The sequence below is a fragment of the Syngnathoides biaculeatus genome, chromosome 2 (genome assembly GCF_019802595.1).
Source record: "Syngnathoides biaculeatus isolate LvHL_M chromosome 2, ASM1980259v1, whole genome shotgun sequence".
NCBI lineage: Eukaryota > Metazoa > Chordata > Actinopteri > Syngnathiformes > Syngnathidae > Syngnathoides > Syngnathoides biaculeatus.
The window spans coordinates 34560952-34573425 of record NC_084641.1 but is presented as its reverse complement, the minus strand read 5'-3'; the positions used below and the strand labels follow the sequence as shown (position 1 = coordinate 34573425).

General features: G+C 41.8%; 1 protein-coding gene across 11 annotated transcripts in view; it reads right to left on the bottom strand.

The window, feature by feature from the left end:
* The window catches only part of zranb3 (zinc finger, RAN-binding domain containing 3), a 180007-nt gene that overhangs the window by 48352 nt on the left and 119181 nt on the right, over window positions 1-12474 (bottom strand). For all 11 annotated transcript variants that reach the window (XM_061802428.1, XM_061802437.1, XM_061802392.1 and 8 more), the window contains one exon: window positions 8018-8122. In XM_061802428.1, the coding sequence (XP_061658412.1) occupies window positions 8018-8122 (105 nt within the window). The remainder of the gene's footprint in view (window positions 1-8017; window positions 8123-12474) is intronic.

The following is a 12474-nucleotide window of genomic DNA, read 5'->3' as shown; positions in this document are numbered from 1 at the left end:
GACCTTCAGCCATGTTTACTCCTTCATGAGTAAAGAGAATATGTGGTTGTGTTAAAATTGCCTCAATTTTCCTCTGTCTAGATCTCTGCCCAAAAGATTGACTGGACAGTTAGGTGCAAACACAAAAGAATGCAAAAAAGTCTGTGAAAAACATTGAACAGTCACTGGAGTGGTCAATTGCAGGGCAGTTTCTTCACCCTTGAATCCAACAAGTGAAATGGTTTACCTGGTAAGAGAGGTATCAGGTGGCAGGGCTGTGATAGTAGAATGCCGAGCTCCTGCGTCAACTACAAATGATAAAGTTAATCCTCCGACCGTCAGGATCATCAAAGGCTCCTGCAGGCCTAAACATGTGAATTCAGGGCACCATCATTGCGGAAACTTTCCACCAGAGGGTGGTAGATACTGCTGGTTTGGCACTGAGGGATATCCCTGTTGCTGCTGCGGTAGCTGCTGGTGCTGTGTATGTCCTCACTCTCGGGATTGGTTGTAACCTCGTCGATTGTAGCCACGTGCAGGTTGTTGGCCTCTGCCTCTAGACATTTGAGGTCGCGGGCCCAATGACCAGGCTGTCCACAATTGAAGGACATGTCACGGCCACCAGGGGGCGCACCCCGACCTATGAATGAATCTGCTTGATACATCATGCACTCGGAACCGACAGACATTTGTCCTGTAACCGCTCTCTGCACTGCTTGAAGCCAATTTACACCACCAGATCGCATAGGGGGAAGTTTCTACATCAGCACACTCACATCAGTGTGAGAAAGGTTTGTAAAACATAGCAGAGTTACCGGTAGCCGGATCAACTTTGGTCAACATGGAGCCTGTAAGATTTGGGAACAAGTCACAGCCCGATTAGGAGAAGCTGGACCTTCAGAAGATTTCTTGGGGTCTTCAGGACCTCCGGTTTGATCCAGAACAGAGTCCTGTTGAGCACCTGAAAGATTCTGGACATGACACTTTTAATTCTGTTACTTGGTTCTGTAACTGATCAATGTAGAACCTGTTTTCCACTTCCCTACTTGTAGGGCCTCTACCAGCGTAAACAGCAAATTCCTTTTTTCTCTTCAGTCGGGCTGCTTCTTGTTCAGCGCGGAGGGCATGTTTCTGCTCCTCCACTTCAGCGTTCGCTCAGTCTTCATGTTCAGTGGTGATTCTCTCAAGTTGATCTCTAATATTTTGTGGAACCTCTTGGTGTCTATTTAATTCCGCCTTATACATTCCTAGCCAATTCAAATGTGTAAATGGGTCGGCTCTCAAATCTACAACTTTGTCCAATTTTCCTTCTAATTCTTTAATGGCGGCGGTCACTCCAGCAGCCAGAGTTACTGCAACTGTATTCATGTTTGATGTTTGTTGTGAGTGAGTGAGAGACGTTTGATCATCTACTTCAAGTTGACCGGCAGTTACATTCAACATTGGAGCCTGAAATTTCCTGGCTTCATGGTAAGGTGGTACACACGGGTCATTTGGAGACAACGCCAAAAGATGTTTCTCCTCCACGTATGGAGGCGGCGTGGAGGGCACTTTGGGTGTTGAAGGTACCAGACCACCACTCTCTTCATTGACAGCCAAACGGGACAACTTTAACGCACATCCCATCGCCATCATACTTGCTCTCACTTTCATTTCCACAACTTTCTCATATTCTCTCTCACCTTTCTACCGTTTGGAAACAACCTGTTCAGGCGTGAGCATTTCACGGAAACGATCTTTCCGTTACCGTGTCGTTACCCAGCCTGAGAAAACACAGAACCGAAAGTCCGTTTCCCAGATTTCAGGGCTTACTTTTAATAAAATTCGCCCATGTGTGGTATGTAAAACAAGTTCTCAACGAAATACAACAATCTGTATAAACGAACCTACATGAACCCCTTTATTTTTAATGATTGAAACGCTCAGCTTTGTCAGTGTGGTTTACAAACGGCATCGGTTTCCGCTTCTGCGCTACGCATGCGCAAGGTCGAGTTATTCATACCCGGGTCACTCAAACACTAAGTCAAACATGTCGGTTGCTAAGCGTAAAAGACAAGAGACTGTGCCCCTAAAGATGTTCCAAAAGTGGACTATATCTGAAGAATTTATTGCCGAAACCAATGAAGAAGGTGAGGTGATAAAGCTGAGGTGCAGAATATGAATATAAAATCGTTTTCCACCGTTTCCCAGGACAAAAATCAACGGAACCGAAAGATCGGTTACAATACTTGCCGAAATCCTCATGCCTGTTAGTTTTTTGTATTTCCAATTTGAGAGCTGCCACTCTTTTAGCACAAGCTTTTTCCGTTTCCCTCAATAATGTCACCAAACACGCAGTTGAAGACGTTGGAGAAAACCATGCATTCTCACAACATTTCCTCATCCATTCTTTCAACTGTTCTTTCTCATTCTCTCGTTCCTTTTCAGGCAATCCTCCAACACACACATCACATGCATTCCTCACTTGTTCACATAGTACCACTTGTTCAGGATGGTTTTGTATTTGCCGCAAATCGAACCACTCACTTTCCCTATGAAACTCTCCCTGCATTTTGATTTAAATCGTCTTTTATCAAAAGTGGTCGAACCTCTTTATTTTCTCAAAAGTACTCGATACCACACAAACAAAAGTACTCGAACCGTAATCTAACAAAAGCGCTTGATTTTTTTTTCTTCGCAAAAGTACTCTTAAAATTGTATTTTATTTGAGGAATTCTAGTTTCTAGGATTCTTGAAAGAGCGAAACAACCTCTCCTAAAATAAAATTACAATTGCGCAATTCACTGTTCATCCGGGTAATTCTTCTCAATTTCTGTTCATTCGGGTTATTCTTTTCAACTTTTTATAGTGCACACTTTGTCCTTTGATTTCGAATGAGGAATTCTAGTCTCTAGGATTCTCCGAAAAGAACGAGACAACCTCTTGGTTCAGAAAGTTTTGGACTGGCTTCAACCCACTGGTCTGTCTGCCAGTCATGGGATTTACAACCTTTTTGTGTCGGCACAACCTCCAATCACAGGGCACTTCTAAACCCTTTTTAGAGTTGTACGCCCACACACACTCTACAGCTTAGGTGGGACGCGACGGTGTCCCACCAGGGCCTCTAACCCAGGACTATACCACCCACAATTTCCCCACTGTTCAACCAGCCAGAAACTAATTTCACACTGACAAATTCAAACGTGACACGGACCTCAACACCAGTTAACAAACAGAAGATAACTTTTGGAGGATAAATGTCCTCTCGCCTTGTCAATTGTTGGCCGGCCGATATTCTGTCTGTCAACCAACACCTCAGTCCGAAATCACGTCGGGGTCACCAATTGTTGGAGGACGATTTTTCCCTCCCTGCGTGTTCGTTTCGGGTAGTGAGAATGTTGGTTATCCAAATACAGGCTGGAGATGATGAACAGTTTCTTCAAAGCTTTTACTGACAGAATATTCTGGGCACAAATGAGTGATAGACAATGGCTGTAGCAGACCAGAAGTGCAAAGATACAGAGGACTTACAGCATTCCCCTACTATCAGCAGGGTCCGCATCGCAAACGGATGAGTTATATGTGTATGTGTGTTGTGATCATAATTATACATTTGCTTCCAATAAAGAAATGCTTTGCTCTGCCCGAGATAACGTAGCAGCCTCCAAGCAGGAGATAGCAAGAACTAAAACATCTAATCATCAGAACTGTTAGAACTGTTGCCTGTTAAAGAAATGGTGACCACACATGTATTCAGCAATTTTCCACACATGCACACGCACATGAACAAACATGTACACCTTGTTTCAAACTGTTTTGCGTGTAGTGTCCTTTTTGTAACATCCATGTAAATAAGGGGTGTCTTAAAACTAAATAAATAGCAGTGCTGAGGAGAGGATAATCAGAGAGTGCAGTGGTGAATTGTACGAGACAGTTCCTCTCCTCTCTCCTCACGAGACTTGAACTGGTGTCTTTGCTTCCTTTTTTGTCCTGTTGAATGAATGTCTGATTGGTGAACCTGACATTATGAAAGGAAAATAAAGAGCATCACAAAGAGCATCACAAGAGAACCGCATCATAAAATAAGAGGATCACAAACTATCTTCATCATCATGACTAAGCTGGTAATAACTGGCACATTCCTATGCCCTGGTCTCTCCAGTAAGGTTAACTGATGATTTGGCATGTGTGAACAAAAGATACGCATCAATAAAGAGATACACATCAATAATAAAAGAGATACACGTCGATAATACATCGATAATACACTTCAATCCCCCTTTCGGACTCAGTCCGACACCTGAAATAAACAGAATTAAAGGAAAAGTTCCAGCCGCGTCATTGTCTGGAGCGTGTGGTACAACAGACAGGCCTGAAGGAGGAAGCAATTCAGCCATCATATAGAGTGGAGGAACATTTCTCAATGGCGGCAGTAATCAATTGCTGACACAAGGATCGATAATACATCGATAATACACTTCAATATATACACACAGTATATGATTTTAACTGACTACCAGGTTTGTCAACCTTTCTAATGTAGTCAGACAATAAAATAAATCTCCGTTCAAGTCCTTTTCCTCAAGCCATGACCACTTGAACGTGTTTATAACACTCGTGTCTATTGGACGTATGGCAACTTGCCTGTCTATCTGTTTGAACATTGTGCTGGGGCCGTACAGTGAAGAAAAGTATTTGAACACCCTGCTACAGTATATTGCAAGTTCTCCAACTTAGAAATCATGGAGGGGTCTGAAATTTTCATTATAGGAGCATGTCCACTGTGAGAGAGATAATCTAAGAAAAATCCACAAATCACAATGGATGATTTTTTTAACGATTTATTTGTGTGATACAGTATTTGAACACCTGAGAAAACAAATGTTAATATTTGGTACAGTAGGCTTTGTTTGCAATTATAGAGGTCAAACATTTCCTGTAGTTGTTGACCAGGTTTGCACACACTGCAGGAGGGATTTTGGCCCACTCCTCCACACAGATCTTCTCTCGATCAGACAGGTTTCTTCGCTATCGCTGAGAAAAACAGAATTTCAGCTTCCTCCAAAGATTTTCTATTGGGTTTGGGTCTGGAGACTGGCCAGGCCACGCCAGAACCTTGATATGCTTCTTACTGAGCCAGTCCTTGGTTTTCCTGGCTGTGTGCTTCGGGTCATTGTCATGTTGAAAGACCCACCCACAACCCATCTTCAATGCTCTGACTGAGGGAAAGAGGTTGTTCCCAGAATCTCACAATACATGGCCGTGGTCATCCTCTCCTTAATACAGTGGTGTCGTCCTGTCCCATGTGCAGAAACCCCCCAAAAGCATGATGCTACCACCCCCATGCTTCACAGCGGGCATGGTGTTCTTGGGTTGCAACTCATCATTCATCTTCCTCCAAACACAGTTTGTGGCATTATGACCAAAAAGTTCAACTTTGGTCTCATCTGACCACAAACCTTTCTCCCATGACTCCTCTGTATCATCCAAAAGGTCATTGGCAAATTTAAGACAGGCCTTGACATGTGCTGGTTTAAGCAGGGGAACGTTCTGTGCCATGCATGACTTGAAACCATGACGTCTTAGTGTTTTACCAACAGTCACCTTGGAAACGGTGGTCCCAGCTCTTTTCAGGTCCTTGACCAAGTCCTGTTGTGTAGTCCTGGGCTGATTGCTCACCTTTCCAAGGATCACTGAGACCACAAGAGGTGATATCTCGCATGGGGCTCTACTCCAATTGAGATTGACCGTCATGTTTAGCTTCTTCCATTTTGTAATGATTGCTCCAACAGTGGACCTTTTTTTCCCCACCAAGGCCACCAAACCGGGCCTTTTCTACATTTCGCCTTTACCTAGAAATTCTGCCCATGAAATTTATGAAGCGAATCGGTGACAAACAGCTGCCTTGGCGGAGTTCAATTCTCACCGGAAACAAGTCTGAATTACTGCTCGAAATGCAGACCAAACGCTGACACTGATCGCACAGGGACCAAACAGCTCATATCAGGGTACGCGGCCAACAGGAATTCCAGAGGTACGCGGTTAATACCTTATCCAAGTCCACAAAATACATGCAGACTGGGCGAACTCCCATGCAACCTCAAGGACCCTGTCGAAGTTGTAGAGCTGGTCCATTTTTCCATGGCCAGGATGAAAACCACATTGCTCTCTGAAAATATCATAACCACATTTTCTTGGTGAGAGCACAAGCAATATATTTGTCTTCCAGGTCCCAAAGTCACCGTAACTGATCACCCTCTGCTGTTTCTGTAACATCCCTACCAGTGAAATTATCAAGTGCATGTTGCGCATTTACTGTGTATGACACAGAAGGCTGGCTGTGGGGGAGTTTATACATTGCTCCATCCGCAATGTGTCACAGCCCACACAAAACGTCATGCTCATTATTGATCTTGGTGAACGAGTAAAAACGAGCATAAATGATGGGTGCAGCTCATGCCTTGGCTTTAGAAATGGACATAAGGTGACAGGTGGAGATTATCAGAGGCACTGCTGTTGCTGTAGCATGTTGCTGGATTCACTATGAGCTGTTTAGTGTGCGTGGGGTCGTCTGAGGCGATGATCCGTCTTGCTGTAATGATCCTCACAAAACTGCATTCCCTCACTTGCTTGTCTCCTGACACTGGCTCAGCCATCCCTACTTTCTTTCCATCGTTAAGCTCTTGCCTGGCAATTCCTCCTTCCTTTCTCTCTCTAAGGCAGAGCATAGGTGGAATCATCATACCCATAATGTTGCTCTTTTGCTCATGATTGCCAGTGGTTATCAGTTAGACTGGACGGCCCTGTGCCTCAGCTTTAGTAAGACAGCCTAGCTAACAATTACATCTTATCTTACTCCAAAATAAAGGTACCATACCATACCTCTGTATAGGTTTCTCTCCCACTTGGTTGATGACAAGGCAGCAGAACCATTGGGAATGCTTTATTTAGTATCTTTCTGTGCAGAAAATTCAAGTGCAAAAAAAATTAAATGAACACAAAAAGGATGAATAGCTAAATCGCAGCTAAGATAATGGATGAATAGATGGATAGTTATCAATCGTAAAACAAGTAAAATCCTTGGCTTTTCAACATTGATACCAATAAAGAAAAAAAATGTGGTATTGAGAGGAAAAGAAATGAGATCTTCATCTTGGCTATTGTTCAACTTTGGACCATATTAGCCCTGACTTTTTTTGGTCAAATTTAAGTTGAGTTTCTGCTTGCCCACTTGAGAACATCCATCTAAAATACTATGCCGTACAATGCTATGCAGATGTGCCAGAATTAGCATGTCTGCCAGGTTCATGTCTGTTTAGCCGTATGAGTTAACTTAAACTACACAATACAACAATATGTATAATTTTTCCCCAGAGAAAAACACAATGTTTTGGAAACACAAAATATGTGGTTGTTGGTGAGTTAGGGAAGAGGAGGTGACCAATAAGTCCATGTCTTTTTTTTTTTTTCATTGTCGTTAGCATATTTGTGAATGCCTTAAGATAACTCATGAATTCAAACCTAAAGGCCAGGTAAAACATTATTTCCCTTGAAAGAGAAATTTGCAAACCCCCTGCCAAAAAAAAGTCATATTAATAAATAATTGTCACTTTCACCTAACAGTTGCAGATAAGTAAAATTATCTCCGTCAAAAAATATCTCTGGCCTCATGTTCTCCCTTTAAATTGTTTTATAAGAAATCTCCGCACCCAGCGAATAAACCCCCAAAACCTTTAGTGTTATGGGAACACTTCATTATGATTAAGACATGCTAACAAGACAGCATCTGTGGCTAACATTTGCTCATTTATAGAGCAAATGATAGCAAACTAATGCCAGCACTTCTATTTTGTTGAAGCTTTATGTTTGCTCACATTAGTAAGGTGCTTGGCTTTGGTGGTCAGAGATGCGTTCCGGGGAGTAGTATTCAAGTGAGCCTACACTGAAACCATGTTAACAGTTTTAACACTGTGTTGCTTTTACTAAAATGAAACAAGTACAGTACATTGCACCGAGCACACAAAATCTCCATACGCAGACAAGCACAGAAAGACTAGACCTGTAATCGATTTTCTCTGTGCTGGCTGAAGTCCTCAGGCAGGTCGTCCCAGTTGGTTAGTTTGATGTCTAGAGGGATGAAGCTCAAGTTCAATGGAGCACCATCCTAACAGATGAAAAGATGGAGATGACGAGTAAGCCTCAAGCAATAGGATTTGTTGCAATATTATTATAACCTCTCTCATCCTCTTTTCGTATTGCCCAAGACAAAATAAGTACTATATGTGGTGGTGTTCTAAAATCTGCTGACATCTCATTCTCAACTTTATCTTCTTGTTTATTTATTTTTTTTAAACACTCACTGATAATGACCCCTTTGAGTGAAAGAGCTGGTTCAAGTAATTTTGTATTGAACTGACAACCATGGATTACCACTCTGTCATTTGCCTCAGTAATTATCATTAGTTCCCCCTTCCCCTTTTTTCATATAAATGTGGACTGGTTTGAAGAAAATACTTCTCTTGTGACAGTGTGGATGCATTAAAACTAATGAGTTAAGAAGGATGGTATACAGCCGCATGGTCAGTGTGATAATGACCTGCCTGAAACTGCACAATGTAAAAAGTAATGCCATAAACACCTAAAAATTTGAAATATTCACATTTATATTACAGTTTATGATTGCCTTCAAAGTGCCCACTCTTTCTATTCTAAGATTGGAAGAGGTCTCAGGAATAAAGGCTACTGTCAAGCATCAGAACCATTTCACAAAACAGAAAATGCAAAATGGAGTTCAGGGGCAAGAGGTACTTCAGCTCAGACGTGAAGATGATAGGGCGAGGTGAGCAGGTGGGAGGAGGAGTCCAAAGGTTAATAACGCACTGTATGGAATCTAGGTCCAAATCACCACAAGGATGTTTTCCTCAGTATCATCAATGTGCAGTGGCTTGAGCATTTATTTAGATTATGGTCAAATAAGTGGCACAGAGAGCCACGGGGAAGGGTTGTGCTGCAGCAGCACAGAGTAGGATTAGACTTTTGCTGGATAGAAAATGTGCACTGTCCTTCCAATTTGCACGGTGAGCAGTAAGATATTCTCATTAAATAAAACTCCTACTATGCCAACCACACATATTTAGCTTCTCTCAGCAGCAGAGATAGTGAATCAAGATTATGCAAAGTTGAAATAAAAAAATAATTATTTGCCATGCAGTAGCACCATGAATGTTGAACATCCCTGAGGTTGTACAATTCCAAATCATCGTGATCAATATTACTTTTTCTTAATCATTCTGAGTACATTTTATTAGGTCTTGCAAGCAGTCACTGATGGTGTAGTAGTACATTTGAGTGACTTTGGTGCTTTTGGTTCGGCTCAGAGCATCTGACATTTTGGGGACTGAGGCGTCCATTTTCAGTGATCCACTTTCATGTTTGCACAAGCACAAGACTCAAGTATGCTTTTGGAAATACGCTTGACAGAGTGACATTGTGCCATTAGAAAGTCCATCTAAATTTAAACTCGCTAATAGCAAGACTAAGTTGTAATGCGGGGTTCAAATGATGTTTTGGTGAATCTGATTAGTGTACAAGGCAGACTAGCATGCAAACACCTCAGATGTTTGTGGTGGATGACAGATGTATTTCAGTGGGCATTCAACCCTCTTAATCATTGTAGAAATCAAATCAATTAATTCCTTATTGTTTATATTATCATTGTTATAGTTTTCAAATTCACTTATGGGCCAGAATGCTATGATGGGGATGGGGTATGATATGGGGTGGTGGGATGCAAATAAATAATCATCCGAGGGAATAAAAATCGATGAGGTCCGCAGACACATTTTTGTTCCCAGCAATTTTTTACCAAGCCATTCTATATTTTAAAAGGGAATAAAACTATTTTTCGTTGTTCCAGTCTTGCATGGGTTGCTGAGATCTTTTCACCATATACAGTATGGCCTCCTCAAGCAAGATTATTTGCGCCACTTTATAGGGGTTGTAATGACCTGTTTTAATTGGAGAGGATCGGAGACTTCCACACCAGCACAGACATCCCCTTTTAAATGTGCCAGGGTTTGTCAGTCTTTGAATCTACCAAAACCATGTCTAGCCCACCCAGAATACACGAGCTCCACAGACATGTGTGCTGGATCACACATTTATCCTTAAAAAAACACGTGAACGGGGGACATCGAACCCTTGAATCATGGTACAGAGCAGTTCATTGAACCCATCATCGTATCATCATCAATATGAACCCATATTTATTTCTTTGAATCAAAACTTTGCGTCATCTTAGAGACTGGCGAGCATTTAGATATGGGGGAGAGGGGGTGCACATACATGAATGATCGTGCATGTGTGTTGATGGTTTCATCGGGTCTGGGGTCAAATATAAGTTGCTCACGGTTCTCACCAGCTCATCCTGTATTTCATGACGTCTTTTGCATACCAGCAAAGTGACAATGCTCCAAGCACGTATAAATTGCTCTTTCCATGCCTGCGAGACTGTCATTGTGCCTCACTTTTAAAAGGAAATTAATGAATAAGCTGCTTTGATTGACGGCGAATAAAGTCGGCAATGTTTCTATCCACTGGCGCAGACAGACCCTGTGGTTAAATAAATATGCTTCTGCATGCGTCTGCAAGATTATGACAACCTGGTCTAACCCACCTCTAGAGACACACCATGTACCATGCCAGATTTGCCCTAGTCAGGAAAATAGAGTCCTGAATGTTCAAACTGATTTTTTTTCCATGCAAATATTTTGAATTTAATGCTTGCAACATGTTTCAAAACAGCTATGACAGAGGCACCGTTACTGCTGTGTTGCACGACCTTTTTGAACAAAACTCAAAAAAGAGAAAGGGAAATGAGGACACTTAAAGATTTCTAGATGGAATTATTTCCCATTCTTGCTTGATGTACAACTTCAGTGGGTTAACAGTCTGGGGTCTTTGTTGTTGTATTTTGGGCTTTATAATGCACCACATGTTTTCTACGGGAAACGGGTAGGGACTCCTGTAAGGCCAGTGTAGTATTCATACTCTATCACACACAAAGGTTTCAAATAATCCATCCATCTATTTTCTGAGCCACTTATCCTCACAAGGTTTGCGGGAGCGCTGGAGCCTATCCCAGTTCTTCGAGCAGGAGGCAGGGTACACCCTGAACTGGTTGCCAGCCAAATGCAGATTCAAATCATCAAACCAAGTTTAGTATCACTCAGACAACCCAAGGAAATACAAAATCCAGTTTTTAAATGACAATTCAATTTATTAGGGCGCTAAAAAAAAAAATCCAAACCTTTCTGACCCTCAGTAAAAAAGCAATTTCCCCCTGTATCTCATAACGGGGTTTGCCACCCTTGACAGCAATAACTAAATTAAAAACATTTGCAATAATTGGTGATAAGTCTTTTACATTGCTCTGGAGGAATTTTGTTACACTCTTTGTAGAATTGTTTAAACTCTGCCAAGTTAGACGGCTTTCTAACATGAAATACCCATTTAAGGTCACACCACAGCATCTCAATTAGATTTAAATCCCAACTTTGACTTGGCCACTCCAAAACCTTTTTTTTTTTTTTTTTTAGCCATTCAGAGGTGGACTTGCTGGTGTCTTTCGGATCATTGTCCTGGTGCATAATCCAAGAAAGCTCGAGTTTGAGGGGACAAACTGATGGCCAGATGTTTTCCATAAGTATTTTCTGGTACACAACACAATTCATTGTTCTGTCAATCATAGCAAATTGTCCTGGTCCTGAGGCCGTAGAGCAGCCCCAGACCATCACACTGGTGGTGGTAAATCCACATTCACCTATAGAGCTCGTGCACGTGACGTCACAGTTTGCATGGCCCCATATTGCCGGTCAAACCTAGCTGCGCGGCAGTGCGGGAGTTGTTGAACCGGAGCAGATTTTTCTAATTGCCCGAGATCTCTTGTACTGTCGATTGTCACAATAGATGAGACAGTTCTTCAAAGATATCATTCTACAGAATACCATCTAAAAAGACGAGAAAAGATCAATGGATTGCCGGTCAAACAAGCTGCTTGGCAGTGGAGTCATTGAACCGGAGCAGATTTTTCACAATGCCGAGACGTATTGTGCTGTTGGTTGTCACAATAAACGAGACAGTTCTTCAAATATTCATTCTATGGAATACCATCTGAAAAGACAAGAAAAGATCAATGGATTTCAGCAATTAAACGGGATGGCTGATGCACAACAAAATACAAACGCCTGTGTAGCGATCATTTCATTTCAGGTAGGAATTATTCTTCACAATCTCAAATTATGAAGAAGTATTTATAACACCAAATTGACTCATTTGAGAACAATACGTATTTAAAAAAAACAAAAAACATCTGTCACAGAGAGGTTTACGGAGGTTAGCGTGTGAAAGTATTATGCTTCTGTGTACGGAGGAGACAACTCCCTGTCCTATATTTTTTTCCAATCATAGTTAATGAATGCGAGTTTGTGTAAAACCAGGGGTCATTTATTTAAATAT